Genomic DNA, 23,534 nt, shown 5'->3' with positions numbered 1-23,534 from the left:
TTGAAAATTATCTGTATTGTTGTTTTTCTTAATAGCTTGATTTCTAGTGGCAATAACCAAAGATGACTTAAAAAAAAAAAAAAGTCTGGAGCTTCAGGGCTGATTTTGTATCTCTCACAGCATTATTTTAGCACCACCTGGAGACAAACATTGTGCATTGCAGAGGGGAGGCAATAAATAGCAGAGGAAAAAAAAATCAGAAACCTTGCAAACCTCAGTAAAGCAACATAAGAGGTACTAATTGGCTCCTTTTCGCTGGTGTGTCCTAAGACACACCTTCCGGTTGTAAATGTTCCATGATCCAACAAGCCTATGAGACAGGTACTATTACCACCATTTCTAGATGGAGAGATTGAGGCATGGTAGAATTAGAATTCTGAACCTAACTGTAGAGCATCAGCATTGTAACCACTTTGGTGCATAACACCTCGAATTTTGCATGTTTGACACACCAAAGGTCGAGTGAACAGCAACGGGCACCGGAAGCCCCAGAGGGAACAGACGGTTGTTCAGGGCAGAGGATGTTACTAGGGCTAGCAGCAGCAGCTTCTCTTTTTGAGGAATAGGATTCAATTTCTTTCCATTCCCATTCCTAATAACATCCAATGCAACTTTTCAAATAGTTCCCACATCCTGTTATTTTCCCCTAGTGATTGCCAAGTACTAACACCCGTTGAGGGTTTATGAATCTAGCAACCCAACCAGTAGTTAACACCGCTGAGGAGCAGAAAGTACATGTCTGAATAAAATGTCTGAAAACCAACATAGATGTTAAAAATGTCACCTTGCAGGCCGGCGCCGCGACTCACTAGGCTAATCCTTCCCCTGTGGCACCGGCACCCAGGGTTCTAGTCCCGGTTGCTCCTCTTCCAGGCCAGCTCTCTGCTGTGGCCCGGGAAGGCAGTGGAGGATGGCCCAAGTGCTTGGGCCCTGCACCTGCATCGGAGACCAGGAGGAAGCACCTGGCTCCAGGCTTCGGATCGGCGCAGCGTGCTGGCTGCAGCGGCCATTTGGGGGATGAACCAACGGAAAAAGGAAGACCTTTCTCTGTCTCTCTCTCTCACACTAACTATGCCTGTCAAAAAAAAAAAAAAAAAAGTCACCTTGCATCACCTCCATTTTACAGATGAGAAAACTGAGGTTCAGAGGGGCACTTGTTTCCTCAATGTCAGATTAACTCGGATTCCAGGCCAGGTATCCACTCTGCCTCATCACATAGCTCCGTGGATTGACATTTTCCCTGCAGGACGAAGGAGCTGCTGTTTTCCCCCATAGTTAACCTAGCATCCCTTTTCCAGAGCGTGTGTTTTCTCTACTTACAGACTTGTGGCAGGTGAGAGTGCTTGTGGTCAAATGCTGGAGCCCCTTGTAAGCTGCAAGACATAACCCCACTTCCCCATCTGTCAACTGGGGATGATGAGTCCCTCATCCACAGGTAAGTCCATCTGGATAAAGCCCTAAGAACCCAGCTTCTAACAGACACGCAGTGAGTACTGTCTCACTCAGTGAGTAAGCCAACAAGTTTTCACGGCTCCTCACTTGCACTCTGCTACATATGAAAGCTTCCAGCTTGTAGGGGATTTAAATGTGGATTCCTACAACCTCCTAAACCTCGGAGCACTTCCTGCAACACTCCTGGACAGAGGGTATCTTCAGTGTACTTGCTCACCACCACTCCATTTTGGGACAGCACTAACTTTTGGGAAGGCAGTTGTACCACAGTGCAGAAAACTTGGACTTTGGAGTCTGTTTTTATGGTCCTCTTATCATCCATGCTCCTGACACGAGGGTTCATTACAACAAAATCAATGAAACTTTCCTATCTTTCCAAGTTACAACATGCTGCAGACAAAGCACTCCACTGCAAACCAAGGCTCAGAGTCCAAACATTAAAGTATATATATATATTTTAACTAAGTAAAGCATGGCAGTCTAGAACAGGGGTAAAAAGGAATGCCAACACCCTGTTAATTCTCCTTTGCAGGAAGAGGACCAGCTCTATTAGGTCTTTCTAGCCAACATTAGTAACTCTAGCTTCCACTAGCGTAGTGTCATCACTGAACTGAATATACATCTTGGAAAAATGGGGGGATCAGTCAGTACAAATAATCACCAAGAGTTTCCGGGGCTAAGTTCATGTTAGGGAAACAGTAATGATCATTTCTAAGAAACGATCCACTAGCGGACGTTTAATACATAATGAATAGTCAATGTACAACAAACCTACTAAATAGGGCCAGCATTGTGGCACTGTGGTTAAGATGCCACCTGCAATGTCACCATCCCATACTGGAGAGCAGGTTCAAGACCTAGCTGCTCCACTTCTGACCCAGTTCCCTGATAATGCAGCTGGGAAAGTATGGCCCAGGTGCTTGGGCCCCTGCATCCATGTGAGAGACCCATGATGGAGTTCTAGGCTCCTGGCTTAGGCTTGGTCCAGCCATTGCTGCTGAGGCCATCTGGGGAGTGGATCAGCAGACAGGTCTTTTTCTGTCACTCCACTTTTCACTACTACATTTTTTTTTTTTTTTTTTTTTTACAGGCAGAGTGGACAGTGAGAGAGACAGAGAAAGGTCTTCCTTTGCCGTTGGTTCACCCTCCAATGGCCGCCGCGGCCAGCGTGCTGCGGCCGGTGCACCGCGCTGATCTGATGGCAGGAGCCAGGAGCCAGGTGCTTTTCCTGGTCTCCCATGAGGTGCAGGGCCCAAGCACTTGGGCCATCCTCCACTGCACTCCCTGGCCACAGCAGAGAGCTGGCCTGGAAGAGGAGCAACCGGGACAGAATACGGCACCCCGACCGGGACTAGAACCTGGTGTGCCGGTGCCGCTAGGCGGAGGATTAGCCTAGTGAGCCGCGGCGCCGGCCTTGTCACTCCACTTTTCAGATAAAGCTTAAAACATTAAATAAAGGCCTACTAAACTCACATATGTATATATATTGTTTGCTTTCTAAAATACTTTTAAATAGTACTGAATACTGCATGGCCAAAGGCAAGGGGACTGTGGGAACCATGCAGATGGTTGGAAGGCAGCTCTACACACTGCAACAACAGTTCACCAGCATTGAAGTGTCGTAAGCTGAGGTCAAAGTTCAAGATGCAGGAAAAGTAGAGTGTGATGTGACTCTATAATGTAACACAGTGAAGGTGGTCCAAAAGCCAAATGTCCAAGTCATGGATTTAGATTCTGACAGTAGAAAATGCAAGCTGCAACTACTTTCTAAATTTCCTTTCTAGAACCAGTGGTAATCCTACTTCTAAAAGACACACAGAAACCAAGGTTCTAATCTTGAAATCAGCTGAGACACATGAAAAGTGGTTTTCTAAAGAGTACTCCTATCAATTTTATTATTCCCAAAATAAATGGGGAAAATCATTTTCTCAAGGACAATCAGATCTTTGTATAACCTTGAATCCTATATCCCAATTTCATTTTTAAAAAGATTTATTTATTTATTTGAAAGTCAGAGTTACATAGAGAGAGGAAGACAAAGAGAGACAGATCTTCCATCCACTGGTTTACTCCCCAGACAGCCACAATGGCCAGGGCTGAGTCAGGCCAAAGCCAGGAGCCAGGAGCTTCTTCCAGGTCTCCCATGTGGGTAGCATGGGCCCAAGTGCTTGGGCCATCTTCTACTGCTTTCCCAGGCCATTAGCAGGGAACCAGATAAGAAGTGGAGCAGCTGGGATGCAAACCAACGCCCACATGGGATATGGGCATCGCAGGCGGCAGCTTTCCCCGCTGCGCCACAGCGCCGGCCCCTTGTGTACCCCAATTTCTATTCGGTTTCCTCCAGCTCCTCTGCAGAAGACGCCATGTGTGTTGACTTGTATGGGGGTTGGATCTTTACCATTCTTTTGTATGCTGTGCATCCAGCCTGCTTGACGGGAGGAGGAAAACCCAACTCACAGGAGAAAAAACAGGAGTCAAGAAAAAAATAACAATAACATGTATTTAAAAACAGACTTCTCCAGTTGGCATTTTAAATGGAATCGCTAACAGTGAACTCCAACCCTCTATATTGAGTTTCTTTTGTTTCTAGGGTCCTCTTGCAGCTTTAATTCTTGAAACTCAGGCGGCAGCACCAGACGTCAAATCCCCAAAGGGAGAGGTATTAGTAAACCTTATGCTGGTCATTCTTGTCTGAATGCAAACGGACAAATTTCTTATACCCTCTTATTCATTTCATGATGATCATTAGAAAAAAAATTAGGACAAACTTGTATAATGCAAATAAACACACACAAAAAAACCCCGCTGATAATAAATATCGCTGATTCACTTATTTTTAACAAAGTCCAATTTTATTCACTCTTAATATCCTTGGAGTCCGTTATATACCTTCTGCACCGATGCTTGTTTCAGTAGCTGTTTGATACCTGAAGAAAGAATGGACAAATGACCACATTAGAAAACATGTGCCTTCTGTGGCATTTGGAGAACATGTTTATGAAGAGACTCACAAAGGACCTTCTGACAACCATGGATCTGAATTAAACAAACAAAAACTACCAGTCTCCAACTTCATGGGCTATCCCACACATTCCCGTGTGACCCACAGGTCCCTGTGGCTTTCTGTGTCTCTGGCCCACAAAGCCACAAAGCCTGTGGGATCAAAGAGAGAAAACTCTTCAGCTAAGTCTTCCACTGCTTCTTCCTTGTTCTCTTTTCAGCGTTTACCACACTCCTTTCTTTCACTATTTAAGTTCCCCAGTTGGGCCCTCTTTTCAACCAGTCCTCACAGGCATCTCCCCCATGGCTCTCACGCAGCTGCTCTGTAGCTCATCTTCGCTTTAAGTTGGGTCCACCTCGTTTGTTACAAGTGATTCTGTCTCCCCCCATGCACCATACCACTTCCTAGGTTTCCAAGTCTAGTTTACACGGCCTTTGTAACACAGCAACAGGAGATTTTAAACACTGCCTTTACAAAGACGGTCAAGTCCATTCCTATTCTTGTGTTCCGTTAGTGCTAATGGTTGATGTCTCACGTCCCTGCAGGGTTTATGGCCACCTTATTCTCATACACACACGCGCACTCATTACACCCCGTACCTTCTCTGGTTTCCTGTGTTAACTGTTCTTTTGGAAAATCTACATCAAAAGTGATTATCAAAGAGCCCTTGATGTTGTTGTTGTCGAAGTTGGGAAGGCCTTCCCCTTTCTTCCACAGTTTGGCTCCTGGCCTGGTGACCTTATCCCGGGAAATATGCACCTGGAAAGCAAAAGGGAGACTTGAGGAGGACGGGTCCACTTGGGATATATCACACAGCTTCTAGCGGGCGCTTGTGCACAGACTAGTGTCACAGCTCAGCAAAGACAGAATGAAGGGACAAGTGAAACAGGACATGAGAGTCAAAGAAAGAAGGTTTTAAAAAAGACAAAGAAAAAATCAACACATGAACAAGAAGTCACACTTTCGCCAATGGAAACCGTAAGGACAAGACTACCAAAGGCTGTGCCACCAACGCAGAACAGCTGAAGGCCTGTGGCTGTCGCTGCTTGGCGGGCAGCAGTGACCTAAGGCAGGAAGGCAGAGCAAAAGCATCAAAGGGTTCCCTGTGGTTCTAAATAACTGAAATGGCCAAAAGCATCTCAAGAGCCACCCAGGGGAGGCTTTGCAAGAATAGAAAACGGGAAGGTTGGTCCATTTACCTTGTGACCATCCAAGTGAGTGATATCCATCTCAAAGCCGACCAGAGACTCGACCAGTGAGACTGTCACATTTGTGTACAAATCGTCTCCTCTCCTTTCAAATATCGGGTGCCTAAAAACACAAGGTAAAAATGATTAACTTCCATTTTTTTCTCCAGGAACACTGAACAAGTTGTTAGAAACGTCTTAGAGAAAGATAAACATTGCTCTCTCAAACAATAAGCATTTATTGGAGATGCCTTTGTGTAGTATTAAGCAAGACAATGAAGTCACATATCAGACGCTACAGTTAGGTGCTCTCAATCAGAAGCCAAAGCGTACAACTGGAAGGACTGTCATTAGAAAATGGAAAAGAGAGAGTGACAACTCCTGGCAGTGGCGGCTGGGGGATGGGCAACAGGAATGGTGGCTGTGGTGGTTTCTGAGCTGCCTCGAGAGGCAGATGAGGTGTGTGCAAGGTGAGGGAAATTCTGCAGAGCCAAGGACTTGAGAAGTTACCAGGCTTATTCCAGGAGCAGCGCATGGGCCAGTGTCTCTGGGAAGTGATGAGAAAGACAAGGTCGGGAAGGAAGGCTGGGGGAGATCACAGGGACTAAGGACAGTGGTGAGGGACAGGTCTCAGGCAGTGGAAGGCCGTTCCTCCAGATGCCAGCGGGAACCCTGTTCCAGCAGATCTTTAGATCAGAGGCTTCACTGATTTCCAAGGTGGTAACAAGAGAGGATAAACAAGAAAGCCCGAGGCCCAGGAAGCAGTACTTTGTGCTTAGGGAAAAGTCCCCCATTCTTTCACGGTGCCAGAGATCCTCAGCTAAAATTTCAGTTCTCCTTGACTTTTATTCTTGTTTGCTTCTCTTTTACAAGTCCTTACTTGTTCTATCAATTTTTTTCCTTAAGACATCTTTTGGACTTGTAAGTCCTAAGTAAATAATAAAGGGGGCTCAATCCTGGGGTCCAACCCCACATTTTCAGTACTGTTCAAGAGTTACAAAGACTAGTTCAGGGCACGGAACAGAGAAGAACACTGGATGCTCTGATGCCTGCGGAAAGCAGGGGCTAGAGAAGCCTCTGGAACTAGGTCACTTACTTGACAACCTTGATTCGGAACCGTAAGTCTCCAGGCTCCCCGTCCACATGAGGCTCGCCTAGTCAGAACAGATGACAGCATACCGTAAGTCACACAAGTCGAATACCACAAATCTATTTGGCAGCTGAGAGAATTCTTTTAAGCCACCACCTTGGCATTGATTCTGTCAAGTTTATCTGTGAAGGAAGTGTCTCTGCCTGGTTACAGCGTTTCAGATTACTAGTGAAGATAAGATCACTTTGTGCCTCAGGCATGGTAATAAATAACTTGACCTATTTCTCAAACAAAGAATGATTCATTGATGCCCTGAACCTGAAGTCTGAAAGCTTTTATCCTTTTAGAGTTTTAAATTTGAGCCCAAAGGTACAGTCTGGCAGCGAATCTTCTTTCACTGTCAAGTTAAAATTAATCCATAAAGGTCTGGACACTTTAAATTCTGGTGAAATTGAGGCCACCTGATAGTAACTTTTGGGCATGATATTTGAAGGACAAATAGTAATGACACCGCCTCAGGTGACTAACCGTGATGGTCAGAAAAGATTCTCCATGTGTGGTGAATTTTATATGCATTCACTACGAGGCCATTAGGATATGGGGTGAGACAAATATTCGTAAGTGGAGAGCAGAAAGTTATGATCATAAAACATCAGTATCAATATCCCACCTTCTCCAATAAAGGGGTACTCCATGCCATCTCTCACTCCAGGTTCTATTTCTACTTCCAGAGTTCGTTCTTCATTCACTAGTCTAAGACAAAGAGAATTTAAGAAGAAAAACAAAATGAAGATACAAATGAAAACCCAAGATACAGATAATTAAAGTGTTATCTATGTTATCAGGACTTTTTCTTGGAAGACTACAGTGTACCTCTCCTCTGCAAAGACCTCTGAAATCCACTTACACCTTCTAAATGTCCAAACTTAGGGCAGAACTACTATATAGTACACAAACACATAAGACTGCTCTGCTATGCAAGCAGGAAGAAAATGAAACCTCAGCACTTGGTAAGTCTACTCAGACATAGACAGCACTGCTTACTGTTTCAGAAACATTAAAGATACGCATATTCTGAAGAAACACTTCTGGAAAAAGTTAAAATGTCCATTCCTGCTCTATCCTTCGGTAGAACATGGTAAGGGGAGGGAGGAAGAGCTGGGGATGGACCACTGACGCCTCATTAGACAAAAGCGATTACTCGAGTGTTTCTTGGCGGAACCAAGAAGATGCTTCACTTACTTGACGTTAGGGCACTCATCGCAGACCACCTCCTGGGTCATCTGGAAGCGCCCTGGGCCCAGCTGGGTGGTCCGCATCTCTTGCCGACAGTTGCACTTCCGTTTGCCGGGAGCCTGCCTTGCCACAGGTTTGTTTCTAACTACCTAAGAAGTGCATAAACAACATCAGCTTCACTGTCTTTGGGGACCTCAGCCAACCAGGGCTCTGGCCACTGGCTGGACCTGGAGCTGCCCCTTCCCAGACAAGCCATCCCTCAGAGAGACCAAGAGCTCACAGGACTCCCTGGGGAGCACAAACAGGAATGAGGCAAACACATATTTAAATGACTCAAATTCTGAAGTTTGAGAGGTAAAGAGAGAGCGGAGTAGGGAAGAAGAGACCCAGAGTAAGGTTTATAATGTCAGCACTTGTGAGCCCGACTGCGGTAGTTACAGAATTACATCTGCTGAAATCGAGGCCTTGTAAAGCACAACCCCTGAAGAACAACCACAGCCTTCAGGGCTGGTGTGCGGCTGCCGTCTGATCCCAATGAAGACAGCTCCTTGTTCTAGGTAACCCGACCCTGGCCTGTTTTCCAGTGCTATCTCCATTCAGATACCTTAACACATAGCAAACACATAGCTGCCATCTCTTTGTAGCTGACTGCAATCAAACACTCTGATCTCTCGAGGTGTGTGAAATTAATATAGGGGCTAATGCTGTGGCATAGTGGATAAAGCTGCCGCCTGCAGGGTTGGAATCCCATATGGGCACCAGTTTGAGTCCCGGCTGCTCCATTTCCCATCCAGCTCTCTGATATGGCCTGGGAAAGCAGTAGAAGATGGCCCAAGCCCTTGGGCCCCTGCACCTGCGTGGGAGACCCAGAAGCTCCTGGCTCCTGGCTCGGATGGGCCCAACTCCAGCCATTGCAGCCATTTAGGGGGTAAACCAGCAGATGGAAGACATCTTTCTCTCTCTCTGCCTCTCTATAACTCTGCCTTTCAAATAATAATTTTTTTAAAAAAAGATATATATGTGAAGAAGTACATCCCTGTTTTTGCCTGTTTAATTAGTCAAACACCTAATCACGAGGTGCACGCATACTCACGCAGCAGCATGACACCAATGCTTGGAGCAGTCCCTTAAGGATTACCAGTGTATGAAAGCCCGGGTCAGCAGAATAAAGCCTAACAATGATAGGAATTAGAGCAAATACTTTACAGCACTTATTACATACCAAGCAATGCTCTAAAAACTTTTACATATTCACCTAATCTTCACGGCAACCTTGTGAGGTAGGTACTGTTATCTCCATTTTACAGACCAGGTGGCAGGTCCAAGGTCACATAACTAATACATGGCAGGACCACAGTTCCAAACAAAGCAGACTACTTGCAAAGTCCATGCTTCTAATCATACCCTATCTCTTAAGGTAATCGTTTCTTAAAACATTTTTAAATAGTAAGGGCATTCACATTTTTCCCATGATTATATTACAAAGGGGGGGGGGGCATTCACTGTAAAAAGTAATATACATGGGTATTTTAAAAAGTCCAGGGAAAAATGGAACTAAAAGTTAAGTTTTTTGCTGAAAAAAAATTTTTAAATTCAAGCATAGCTTTTTTCATAATATAAATTCTCCATGAACTTTTTAAGACCTTTTGTATGGATGGATGGCTTTAAAATATTTTATACCAGAATACACTTATCTTTTCATACAATTTTTCAGGAACTTTTAATTTTTTTTCTTTGAGAAGCAGACAGAGAGACAAAGAGCTAGAGAAAGGGAGGAAGATGGTGATAGAGACAGAAGAGAGAGGTCCCATCCACTGGTTCACTCCCCACAGTGGCCAGAACTGGGCCAAGCTGAAGACAGGAGCGGCCTTTCATGTGGGTGGCAGGAACTACCTGAGCCATCACTGCTGCCTCCCAGAGTCTGCATCAGGAAGAAGCTGGAATTAGGCAAAGAGCTGGGGCTCCAACTCAGGTACTGCTTTATGGGACATGAGTGTCTTAACCACTAGGCCAAACATCCACCCCTCCACAACTTTCTGAACTATTTTTGTATTTTGTGTATTAACAAAAACTGAAGAACAGCAGGTTAGGAAAGGAAGGTGGAAGTTAATTAGGCTCCACTGTTTCTCCTACCTAAACAACCTCTTCAATGTGTGGAGAAGACCTAAGAAATTGTAATGCCCCTTTCTTCTATCCTGCGGTCTGAACAACAGTATTACGAGCCAGTCACATCTTCTTTGACTAGCTAGCTCTCTTTCAAATGTTCAGAGCAACAGTCACAACTAAGAAGATGTTCCTTGTCAAGATGGCACAGAAACTAGGCTGCCAGCTCTTCCAAAATCCTAGAAAAACTACAAGGAAACACAGGTTCCAGGAAACAGTCACAGAGATGTCACGAGAACATCCCAGAGTTAGTATGTGGGTCGGGTAGTGCCTACACCCCAGTCAGGGCAGCAAGACGATACTAGCAAAAAGCAGTTGGAGTTCTGCATTGGCCTCTTCCGAACTGCTTTGGGACAAGTACTATTTGCACCACTCCACAGAAAACCCTAGACACCAAACAAAATACTGCAAGGACAGACAGACACAACACAGTCAAAACCACTGAGCAAAGACTCACCCCAACATGCTCTACAGGGAAAGATACTGTTGATGTCCATATGGGAATGAGCTCAAAGGCCAGAATAACTAAACCCTGTCCCCCAAGACAATAAACTGGGTTACACATATATTTTAAGCACATGTACTAGAGAAAACAGATCAAGAACCTAAACAAGCATGACAATGCATAAGGAGGTAAGGAAGACAAAAACAACATGAAACAGTAAGAAATAATAGAGCCAGGCCCAGAAGATAATGAATGGCATCCCTCTTCGACAAAATAAAAACCAAAATGGTATTACTCAAGCATGCATGTATGTGTGTGTGTGTATATATATACATATATAAAATACATATATATATAATAGAACAAACAAGAATAAGGACAAAATTCAGGATAGCAATTATGTCAGAAGAGAGGAAAAGGAACAGGATAAGAAAACAGCATGTAGGGCGATTAAGTCATGGATCTCGGTTTAGTTTTTGGTCTTGGTTGTGAGTTGTTAAACAATGATAACAGTGTATCATGATCCAAGGATTATGATTAACTCAATTCTGGGCATCTGATCACTCTTCTTCACCTTTTACAAGACAGAGAACATAGGGGCCAGCACTGTGGCGTAGTGGGTAAAGCTGCTGCCTACAGTGCTGGCATTTCATATGGGCAACAGTTCGAGTCCCAGCTGCTCTACTTCCAATCCAGCTCTCTGCTATGGCCTGGGAAAGCAGTGGAAGATGGCCAAAGCCCCTGGGCCCCTGCACCCGTGTGGGAGACCTGGATGAAGCTCCAGGCTTTGGATTGGCCCAGCTCTGGCTGTTGTGATTATTTGGGGAGTGAATCAGCAGACAGAAGACCTCTTTCTCTCTCTCTGCTTCTGCTTTTCAAATAAATAAATAAATCTTTAAAAATAAGTTTAAAAAAAGACAGAGAAGGTATATAGAAACTTATTAGATTCAGTAAAAAACGAGTTATGGGAGTCATAATGAACTTACTTCCACAAAATTTCCTGCATATACTTCTTCCAAAGTGACTTCTAGATCTACAATAATATCGCTTCCTCTTGGAATATTTCTGTCTTGTTGACGAGGGGTTCCTCCAAACATGAAACCAAAATCTCCAAAGAAGCTAGAGAAAAATGTGAAATCATCAGGAAAAGTACTCAGAGTTTACGTCTTGAAATTATTCAGGCTTCTTCACATTTTGTTTCCTACCAATGTAAAATGTTCAACATTTTCAAAACACTGCAGTCATACAATTTTTAATTTACACAATATCAGCTTCAATGCCCTCCTCACCACAAAAAAACTTAGGTTTTAATACAATCTGGCCCATGCACATGGTACAGCATACACTGTCAATGAATTCAATGCTGAACTCCATTGATGAAATAATTACTAGTACTAAGTACTCATTAAATCTTGGGTATGCAGTTAAATAAGCTTAAAAATTATCACTCTTAGTAAAATTGTAGTCCTTGAGGAAAAGAAAGTTCTGACCTCTTTATAAGATCAAAATTAATTTTTCTAAGTAACAAATGTACCACTTTGAGATTGATACAGTGAACTTTAGTTGTACAGGTGCTCTAATCTTAATGTTAATTTTTGGTGTTGGTATGGTTTGAATATTTATCCCCCTGTGCTTAGGGGTTGAGTCCCTCAAGTCTTATGTTAATATACCAGTTGTGGTGTTCAGAGGTGGGACCTTTGGGAAGTGACTGAGTTGGGTCATTACAGTAGAGCCCTCATGATTAAACCCTGGTGACTTTGTGAGACCACACAGGGGCTGGTGCCGAGGGCACAGCAGATAAAACTGCCACCTGCAGTGCTGGCATCCCATATGGGTGCCGGTTCAAGATCCAGCTGCTCCACGTCTGATCCAGCTCCCTGCTAATGCCCCTGGGAAAGCAGTGGAAGATGGTCCAAGTGCTTGAGCCCCTGCACCCATGTGGGAGACCTGGAAGATGCTACCGGCTTCTGGCTTCGGATCAGCCCAGCTCCAGCCATTATGGCCATTTGGGGAGTGAACCAGCGGATGGAAGACCTCTCTCTCTGCCTCTGCCTCTCTATAACTCTACCTTTCAAATAAATAAATATTAAAAAAAAAAAAATACCACACCAACGTGACAGATACACAGGCTTCCTGCCACTGAGTCCTGAGCTCCAAATGTAAGAGCACCATCATGGGAGGCTGAACCAATGGGGACAGCTTGCGCTCAGACTGTGAACCTCCAGAACAGTAGCCAAAATAAATCTTCTTTATAAAGTTAGGTTGCCTCACATTTTTTGTTACACTAACAAAAAACTGACCAATACAGGTTGTTATACAGAAGTTTCAGATATTAGCACAGTGAAGATGACGACTATATAGCCCCTTTCTTCACCAACCAACCCTGGTGAATAGAGTCCCTAAACCTTAGACAGCGAGGAGGGCGGCCAGGGTGGTGGTGGCAGGAGTAGTTTTTTCTTTCTGGCATCCCTTGGTACCACTATGAATAGCCAATGGGAACAAGCACTTGCTTAGTAGGACACAACAATCATGTCAGTCCTGGTGGAGAGAAAGTCATCCTAGTCACATTTCTTAGACATACACATCTTTATCAGTCCTAAAATCTACTGTCCTCCCCAAATACTAAATGGGAGAAGCTAGTGTATGCAACAAGGATCTTACTTCTTTTAGAAAGTTTCACAGAACCCTTTGAGAATCTGAAGAAAGCAATGAAATTTCTCTCCATAAAAATGCAAATTCAAACATCTTTTTTTATAACTTCAGATCTGAAACCCAAGATTAGGATCTCCTGGTACAGGCATCATCAAACAAATCAGAGTTTAAAAAGCGGTTAGGAGAAGTGTTTATTATTCCAGCCATCAGGACTCCCAGAAACGTGTGCACGCCAGGAAATGAGCAACCTCTACCCTAATTCCTTCCCACAATGCTTGTTATCATCAGCGTCCCCTTCTGGTTGACAGGAAAAAGGCAGCTCTGGGTATGGCAGTGGGAATGTTTTCTTTTTTTCTTTCTGCTTATGAGAAAAATTTTGCTTAATGTTCAGAGACTCCAAGCTAGCAAACAGGTGATGATGGACTGGTTTCTGGCATCTATCACCCAAAACTGTCAGGGTTGATTTAACTGATATGGTTAGCTATATGGACAGCCTTCTTGGTGCCATCTCTCTTCCTCAAGTTTGTGAAACAACTGTCTTCCCCCAAGGGGGATGATAACTGATCTTCAAAAGCTTTTGAACTAGGGAGTACGGATAACTTTTTTTAATAAACTAAGTGATCCACTCTCAGACACGAATGCTTGGCAAATGGGCAAATCACTCACTGTGAAAATATGTCTCCATGGGAGCTCTGATGACCATCTTTTAGTCCTTCCTCACCATAGGTGTCATACTGTTTCCGTTTCTCACTGTCTGACAGAACCTGGGGATAAAAGCCGGCAGAAGAAAAGATCATGAGTTGTTAATATTCAGCTAAGGTTCGTTCACATTCATGTTTTTTGTTTGACTCTGACACTGTAACTAAGATTTTAGGGAAATGTAGTTTTCATTATGCATGCTATTAAAGCCTAATTATACATTATTTTCCCTAACAGACTAAATTATTGATATATTGTCCATTCCACATTATCCGATTCATGTTTTTAGTTTCATATTATCAAACCTCAGACTCACTCAACAATTATATCTGAGATTAGGGATGTGGCTGTGAAAGTCCAGGTGGAAACAGGTAGATGGATCCCTCTTCCCATGCAGTTTGAATCCAGTGCTTAGGCTGTTAACCAGCACGCCCATGACAGATTGTCACCAGTGACAGAGCAATAAATCAGAACAGATCCCACATGTCCACACCATCCACAACCCCCCACACATGTGAGGGGACTGGCACATCGAGTCAGATGCCAGGCCTTCCAGAGCAGGTCTATATTCTGTATTTCCACATTCTGGTATATGTAGAAACCCATTTTCAAAGAATGTTATCTGCCTTTTTCACGTATATTAAATTTACAATATCTTAAGGCTGAACCAGAGAGAGATGAGTAAGGGACACTGCTCTTTGAAAGTTGCTCAAGGTCAGTTTCACTGTGGAAGAAGAATTTTCTAAGTTTTAATGGTTTTAGAAAACTATATTCACATTGATGGCTAGAAGCCTTTGCATTGAGTCTACTATTTCTATGATACTAAAGAATGTATAAACAAAGGAAGTTTCCATACTCTTTAAAATTTGCACATATATACCTTTGAAAATAAAAATTTTTAAATCTTTCTTTAATATACATAAACTTTTATTTAGATAAAAGGCTGAAGGGAAAGTTATTTTTTGAAGATTTATTTATTTATTTGAAAGTCAGAGTTACACAGAGAGAGAAGGAGAGGCAGAGAGAGAGGTCTTCCATCCACTGGTTCACTCCCAATTGGCCACAATGGCTGCAACTGGGCCAATCCAAAGCCAGGAACCAGGAGTTTCTTCTGGGTCTCCCACATGGATGTAGGGGCCTAAGGACTTGGAACATCTACTGCTTTCCCAGGCCACAGTAGAGAGCTGGATTGGGATAGGAGCAGCTGGAACTCGAACCAGTGTCCATGAGATGCCAGCACTGCAGGTGACGGCTTTACCTACTATGCTACAGCACCAGCCTTGGGAAAGTTATTTTAAACCCACATGTGGCCGGTGCCGCGGCTCACTAGGCTAATCCTTCACCTTGCGGCGCTGGCACACCGGGTTCTAGTCCCGGTCGGGGCGCCGGATTCTTTCCCGGTTGCCCCTCTTCCAGGCCAGCTCTCTGCTGTGGCCAGGGAGTGCAGTGGAGGATGGCCCAAGTGCTTGGGCCCTGCACCCCATGGGAGACCAGGATAAGTACCTGGCTCCTGCCATTGGATCAGCGCAGTGCGCCAGCTGCGGTGGCCATTGGAGGGTGAACCAATGGCAAAGGAAGACCTTTCTCTCTGTCTCTCTCTCTCACTCTCACTGTCCACTCTGCCTGTCAAAAAATAAAATAAAAAAAAATAAATAAAATTTGAACTAGGGACATGAAAGGTTGTTACAGTTAATAAACTGCAATTTCATCAATGATCTATGATCATTGGGGGTCAGGGATAAAGAATATAGTAGATTCTTCAGACAGCAAGCTAACTCAGCTTCCCTAGAAAATATTTGAGTGCTTGGTTCCTACCAAACAACAGAATATTCATGAGAAATACAGCACAAAATATGGAATCCGTATAATCAACAAGAAATAAAACAGTACACAGTACCCGGGCCATCAACCCTCTTCAGTGTATTCAGGGGCCCCGAGTTAAGAACTTGTGTCCTAAAAGATCCCTGAGGGTATGAAGGAAGACTCCAGCAGCTCCAGGGCTCACCTGGGTGTTAGTCATTGCTTCAGTTCAGCAGTTCCTTTCATATAGGGGTAGGGGATGACCAGCCTGTAGGCTGTGTAAAGTTAGTGAAATCATTTGGTCTGATCCCACCAGACCAAATTCAATAAATTCAAATAAATCTATGGCAGGCTCATTTTTAAGCTGATGGTTTTATATGGCCCGTGAATGTTGTTATAAATATCCAAATGGCCCTTTGCAGAAAAAAGGTTCCCCATCTCTGAAGAGGGCTTAGGATTCCTTCTTCTTTTTTAAGATGTATGTATTTATTTGAAAAGCAGAATGGCAGAGAGAGGGAGACAGGGAAAGAGAAAGATCTTCCATCTGTCAGTTTACTCCCCAAATAGCCTAGGCCAGGTCAAAGCCACAAGAGAGGAACTCCATCTGGGCCTACCACAATACCAAGCCCAGGATTCCTTCCTTTTGAGTTCTTTGTACTACTGAAATATTCGGGGGAGATTTGCTTTCAGCTTTCTCAGTATGAAGGAATTTCAACTTGAATTCAAGAGTTTTAGCTTGGCCGGCACCAAGGCTCACTAGGCTAATCCACTGCCCAGGGTGCCGGCACCCTGGGTTCTAGTCCTGGTTGGGGTGCCAGATTCTGTCCCGGTTGCTCCTCTTCCAGTCCAGCTCTCTGCTGTGGCCCAGGAAGGCAGTGGAGGATGGCCCAAGTGCTCAGGCCCTGCACCCACATGGAGGAACAGGAGGAAGCACCTGGCTCGTGGCTTCGGTTTGGCGCAGTGCGCCGGCCATAGCGGCCATTTGGGGGGTGAACCAACGGAAGGAAGACCTTTCTCTCTTTCTCTCACTGTCTAACTCTGCCTGACAAAAAAAAAAAAAAAAAAGAGTTTTAGCTTGATGACATCTGGAGTTAATTTTTCTGTGTGACTTTTTTAAAGATTTATTTATTTGGGCCGGTGCCGCGGCTCACTAGGCTAATCCTCCGCCTGCGGCGCTGGCAACCCGGGTTCTAGTCCCGGTTGGGGTGCTGGATTCTGTCCCGGTTGCCCCTCTTCCAGGCCAGCTCTCTGCTGTGGCCAGGGAGTGCAGTGGAGGATGGCCCAAGTCCTTGGGCCCTGCACCCACGTGGGAGACCAGGAGAAGCACCTGGCTCCTGCCTTCGGATCAGCGCGGTGCGCAGGCCGCGGCGGCCATTGGAGGGTGAACCAACAGCAAAGGAAGACCTTTCTCTCTGTCTCTCTCTCTCACTGTCCACTCTGCCTGTCAAAATATAAAAATAAATAAATAAATAAATAAAAAGATTTATTTATTTGAAAGTCAGAGTTACACAGAGAGAGGAGCGGCAGAGAGACAGAGAGGTCTTCCATCCGATGGTTCACTCCCCAATTGGCCAAAATGGCTGGAGCTGTGCTGATCCGAAGCCAGGAGCCAGGAGCTTCCTCCAGGTCTCCCTCATGGGTACAGGGGCCCAAGGTGTTGGGCCATCCTCCACTGCCTTCCTGGGCCATAGCAGAGAGCTGGATCGGAAGTGGAGTAGCCAGGTCTCCAACTGGCGCTTCAGAGCAGGGCATTAACCCACTGCGCCACAGCACCAACCCCTTGTGTGGCTTTTTTTTAAAAAACAAGAATGAAAGTAGACCCAGCTCTACTATATTTCACGGTGTTCTAGTGATGATTAAATAAGATGAAACACATGAAAATGTTTTGACCTCTAGATTAGAGGTTGAAAAGTCAAACTATGACTGCATTTTATTCGATCTGCATAAGAAAGAAATTTAGGGGCTGGCATTGTGCAGTGGCAAGCCACCACCTTCAATACCTGCATCCTACAACAGAGCGCCTGTTTTGAGTCCCAGCTGCTTCATTTCTGATCCAATTCCCTGCTAATGTGTCTGGGACAACAGCAGGTGACAGTCCAAGTACCTTGGCCCCTACCACCTGTTGGGGAGACTGGGATGTAGTTCCTGGTTTCTGGCTTCAGCTTGGACCAGTCCTGGCTGTTGCAGCCATTTTGGAGTGAACCAGCATATGCAAGATTTCTCTCTGTCTCTACTCACTGTCACTTTGCTTTTCAAAGAATGAATCTTAAAAAAAAAAAAAAAAAAGGAATTGATCAAGCTGCCAAAATTTTTACAATCTGGAGAATTTATACAAAAACCTGTATGTATGATTTCTTTTATAAAATTAGATCTGGCAACAGTGTTTGCATGTATATATGGCAAAAACTAGCTGGGCTGAGTAACTTCTACTCCCTTGAAATGGGACAAAAAGGCTTTAGTTAGTCCTCATCAATCCTCACTGTTCCCAAGGACGCAGACCATCCATTGTCCTGTGTCATCTTACCCCTGCCCTGCGTTACGTCCTTCTGGTTCAAATGGGCATGGGCATTTGCAACTCTCACATAAGAGTTGTTTCAATCTGGCTCTAGCTCCCAATTCATTGATCAATAGATCAGTTAGTCTACTTATCAATATCTCAATTTTACTCACATTTATTCATTATTTTTAAACATTATTCTCCTTATTAAAATAAATAACATGAAAAAGGCAGGAGATGGTATCCACTAACATGAGTGTAAAATCTACTAAAAGTAGCATCAAATATCACTTTCATCTATTGCTTATTTTTAAAACCAGAAGTGACCGAAAGAGAGTGTTTCTCTGCTATGTGCTATTTATCTTTTTTCCTGACTTACCTCATAAGCAGCACCCAGATCCTGGAATTTCTCCTGGGCTCGTGGATCATCAGGGTTCCGATCAGGATGAAGCTGCAGGGCTAGTTTCCTATAGGCCTTCTTAATATCCTTTATTGAGGCACTTCGAGGTACCCCCAAAATCTTATAGAAATCACGCCTGAGAAGGGTGGAGAGTATTTCATTAAAGAGTTATGTCTTACACTTGTACTTTTAAAAATTATTCTCCAATTTTTAAATTAATTTTTAATCCATCACAGACTTATTGTCTTATTTTTAAAATATTTTTATTTGTTTATTTGAGAGGCAGAGAAAGAGAGAGAGAGAGAGAGAGAACACGCTCCCATTTGTTGGTTCACTCCCTAAATGCCCACAATGGCTGGGCTGAGTCACAGCTAAGCCAGGAGCCGGGATTGCAATCCGAGTCTCCCACATGGGTGGCAAGAATTCAACTGAGCCATCACTGTTGCCTCCCAGGGTTAGCAGTGGCAAGAAGCTGGAGCCAGGAATTGCAGCTGGGAATCGAACCCAGGTACTCAGATGTGGGATGTGGGCATTTTTACCATTAGGCTAAATGGTGGTCCCTATTCCTTACAGTTTTCAAAAGTGAACAGCTTCTCCCTGCACCCACTCCCATTACATTTAGGTTTGTTTCTGAGCAAAGTACAAAATTGAAGGTATATGTGACACACACATACTCTATACACAAAAAGAATGATTAAAATAGAACACATCAGAACGTGTAAGGAGTCTTACATTTTGAAAGGATCACAATGGTAGGCTATGGACTTTTTGGACAATGTTAGATTATCTGAAACACTTGCGGTACTCCCCTTTTAGAAATTCAGACAAGAGTGGGGCCAGCGCTGTGGTATAGTGGGTAAAGCTGCCACCTGTAGTGCTGGCATCCCTTATGGGCGCAGGTTCGAGTCCTGGCTGCTCCACTTCCAATCCAGCTCTCTGCTATGGCCTGAGAAAGCAGTAGAAGATGGCCCAAGTCCTTGGGCTCCTGCACTCATGTGAGAGACCTGGAAGAAGCTCCTGGCTTCGGATCAGCACAGCTCTAGCTGTTGTGGTCAATTGGGGAATGAACCAGTGGATAGAAGACCTCTCTCTCTGCCTCTCCTTTTCTGTTTAACTCTGACTTCCAAATAAATAAATAAATCTTTTTATTTAAAAAAATTTCAGACAAAAAACCAATTTTTTATTTTATGGTCAGACATTGTATTGGGATGATAACCATATATCAAATTAACTCTCCCTTTTACCCCTATTTTGGTTCCAAATGACTTTTGACTATTTCTAAAAGTCAAATAACCTCCAATTTTCATTATTCAAAAAAATAATGTCACATAAATGTCCTAAAAGTATTGCTCTTGGCATTGTTAAGGTGATTGAAGTTAACTTTAGAGGTTAAAACAGAAGTTACACTAAATCCAAATATAACTCTAAAGAGAGAATAACATTCATCTGGATGCATGAATTATGGTGTGTTTTGCTGAAAGGGAAAGACTATCAATCTTGCATTTATTCCTAGTAGTTACTGCAGTTTGTCTAAGTCAAGCCTTTATTACAGACATGGCTAAAGCCTATATACAGAAACCTTTATGTCTCTGCAGCTGTGAACACGCATAGGGTATGAAGTGGTACAAAAGATGGCCATCTACTGAAATTATTGCTAGGAATTGTGCTAGAGTCCAATCAATTGTAAAGGGGAACTTTGTAAGTAGTGGTAACGGAAAGGTATAACAAACTTTCAGGGATCACACCTGGCCCATTGAAAAGACCAACAAATATTCCTTGAATGAAATAAGAATGCTTGAGGCTGATGTTCTGGTGCAGTGGGTAAAGCCACTGCCTGTGACACTGGCAAGCCATAAAGGTGCTGGTTCAAGTCCTGGCTGCCCCACTTCCCATCCAGCTTCCAGCTAATGTACCTGGAAAATCATCAGAAAATGGCCCAAGTTGTTGGGCCCTTATACCCATGTGGGAGCCCCAGAATAATCTCCTGGCTTTGATTTAGCCCAGCCCTGGCCATTGCTGTCATTTGGGGAGTGAGCCAGCAGATGGAAGATCTCTCTCTCTCTCTCTGTAACTCTCTCAAACAAAATAAATCCTAAAATCATGTTGCAAATTAAAAAAAAAAAAATGCCCACAAACATCTGCTCCTTCTGCCAGTCATTTGAGCCATCAAAATTTGCTCTAAAAATATTTTCTCAGTAACAGAGACGGCAAAGTTATTCACAACAGCCATAAAGATTTAGCAGTAACAGTCATTTTATTGTTTTATTTAAAATATGTATTTGAGAGAAGGAGGGAGAAAGAGAATGAGAGAGAGCAAGTGTTTCCATTTGCTGGGTCACTGTTTGAAGGCTTGCCAACAGCTGAAGTTGGGGCAGGGCTGCGGTTAGGCGCTGGGGACTCAACCTAGTCTCCCATGTGAGTGGCAAGGACTCAATAATAATTTGAGGCAGCCTCTACTGCCTTCCAGGGTCCACACTGATGGGAGGTTAGAACTGGGATCTGGAGCCACACATTAAACTCAGGCACTGCAATGGTAGATGGGGCCTTCTTAACTGCTAAGTCAAATGCCCGCTCTCAACTAAGAATTTTAGGGGCCACCATTTTGGTGCAGCAGAGTAAGCTGCCAGGAGCAAAACTGGTATCCCATATCGGAGTGCCACATGGGAAACCTGGATGGAGTTCCAGGCTCCTGGTTTCCACCTGACCAGCCTGGGCTGCTGTGGCCACTTGAGGACTGAGCCAGCAGATGGAAAATCTTACACTGCCATTCACGTGAATAACTACATGTTTTTAAATGATAATTTAAAAATACACCAGGGAAAAACGCTCAGGATGTCAAGCTCCTGATGATGCATGACAGAATTTTTTTTTTAAATTTCAACAGTTCTTGATTACACTTTAGGAAATAAAATCATTTAATTATTTCATGTGTTAGTTTTTAAAATGATCACCCAGAGGGATTCCATGAGTCTTAATTATGGGTGTTCTTCCTCTAATCTCAGAATGTATACTTCACATCTCTTGAGATAAGAACCAAACAAACAAAAGAAATGCTAAAATTCATAGCAAAAGGGCTAACAGTATAATGAATGGGGCTTACTTAGAAGGTACTTGATATGAAAATGGTTAAATGGCAGCTCAAAAAACGCAGGAAAAAGATGGCTGGTATAGCTCAGTGCCAACATTATAGTCAGGAGGAGCCCTTACCAAGAACGACGATTTAAAGCACCAGTAGCAACGGTAGTTATAACAACATTACAGTGCTCAAGAGCTGCCTGTATGAATAACCAAAATTCAAAGCTCCACTAGTAACAATATTTATACTGATGTTTTATTAAACACCTTACTTGCTACTTTAAGTGTAAAAATTACTAACAAAAACATACTAAGGAAAAAAATCAGAAAGCACTATCTAGAAGTTAACTTCTCAGAAATTGAAGATGTTTAAAAGGAAAAACGACAACAAAGTCATTTTAAAATCTTTTAAGAGATTAAGAAGCACTTAAGGTCCTACCAGGTAGTACCTTCCCATTTAGAATAACCTCTAAATTGCTAGAAACTGAGGTCTGCTCTTCCTTGCATCCCAAAATACGACCCTGGCACACCACTTCCTGGGTTGCCAGGTTTTTAGGGTCCTGTTAAAGCCTGGGAGGACCCTCAAGAGCTCACCTGTTCCTAGTGCATGCCTAAGGGTAGCACATTATTATTCTCATGTTAGAGACCAGGACTTAGCTGGGTCCTTCGAGGTTACAGAGTTCACAAGTGCAGGCTAGAATCCCAGTTCACCACCTGTTGGAGAACTTCTCTTCCCGCTCAAAAGCCAAGCCAGCTTCTCCAGAATGTACCATGGAGAGAGACAGCGGGGCATGAGGACGGCTTAGGCTGACCGGCTCCGAAGCTGGGAACTACAAGGCTCTCCAACGGATCCGTCTGCTTCCTCGACCCCAATTCCTTCAGCCCCTGCAGCTTTCCCACTGCTCTGCTCACTCGGCCCGGCATGACGACCCTCTCACTTTAATGCCAGCCTCCCCGTGGTTCCTTGCAGGCTCCGTTTTTCGGTTCAGTAGGGCACAGCGACTCACCTCTTAAATCTCTGCCTGGCAGTCACCGCCGGGCGCCCCCTTCCCTCTCTAGCACCCGGCGACACTGCTTCCGCTCACAGCCCCCTTCTCCCCCTCAAACTCACTCCGCCCCCCAAACGCCGTCTTTGGCACTGCATCCAACTCCCACTCCTCCGGGCGAATTTAGCTTTATGGAGCCTTTGGATCTAAAGCCCCTCACGGGGATCACGCACAGCTCTCCCCCCGACCCATTAGCCTGTCCCACGCTACCAACTCACGGCCGTCCCGCGGCGATGCCCTCTCGCCACTCCCTCATCTGGCAAAGCCGCTTCTCCTACCGCCCCCTCAGTGCCCACCCTGCCGCTTCCCAGCGAAGGCTGACGCTCCAACCCCGGGCCCGCGGGTGCCAGTTCCTCACCCGGCGATCACGGCCCCGATGAAGTACAGCAGCAACAGGCAGAAGGTGCCCAGGTTCTGCGGGGCCATGGTTCCTCCACGCCGGACCCTGGCCCAAGCACTCCTCACAGCTTCCTCTGCCGCCGCGTCTGCTCACCAGCCCACGCGGCCCTGTGAGGCCGTCTTACGCCGGGGGCCCTCTCGCTCGGCCCGCAGAGACAGCTGGCTTGCCCCCCTCCCGGCCAGACCACTTCCCGGGAGTCCGAGTCCCGGCGAGAGAAGCCCCCAGCAAGCGAGAGCCAATCACTGGCCAGGACATCACACGCGGCCGGCACCTCAGGGCCAATCAGCACAGTACACTTCACCTCCGAGGCGGTGCGCGCAGCCAGTTACGCTTCAGAACTGCAGCCTCAGCTCCCGGCCAATTAGAAGAGGAGACGTCAGAGGACCGCGCC

The 23,534-nt window shown here is 44.7% G+C and overlaps 1 protein-coding gene across 1 annotated transcript; it reads right to left on the bottom strand.

Moving 5' to 3' along the window:
- Positions 1-3,933: 3,933 nt before the first annotated feature.
- Positions 3,934-23,516, bottom strand: DNAJB11 (DnaJ heat shock protein family (Hsp40) member B11). Its single transcript, XM_002716458.5, has 10 exons — positions 23,102-23,516; positions 18,602-18,758; positions 13,893-13,990; positions 11,561-11,693; positions 7,973-8,115; positions 7,401-7,483; positions 6,737-6,794; positions 5,653-5,764; positions 5,053-5,212; positions 3,934-4,379 (listed from the first exon to the last, which is right to left on the bottom strand). The coding sequence occupies exons 1-10, from the start codon at positions 23,167-23,169 to the stop codon at positions 4,315-4,317; spliced, it is 1,077 nt and encodes a 358-aa protein (XP_002716504.1). The 5' UTR covers positions 23,170-23,516; the 3' UTR covers positions 3,934-4,314.
- Between the last annotated feature and the right edge of the window lie 18 nt (positions 23,517-23,534).

Source organism: Oryctolagus cuniculus, chromosome 4, assembly GCF_964237555.1.
Source record: "Oryctolagus cuniculus chromosome 4, mOryCun1.1, whole genome shotgun sequence".
In the NCBI taxonomy this organism is placed as follows: Eukaryota; Metazoa; Chordata; class Mammalia; order Lagomorpha; family Leporidae; genus Oryctolagus; species Oryctolagus cuniculus.
The sequence above is the reverse complement of the archived record's forward strand: the minus strand, read 5'-3'. Positions and strand labels throughout refer to the sequence as shown.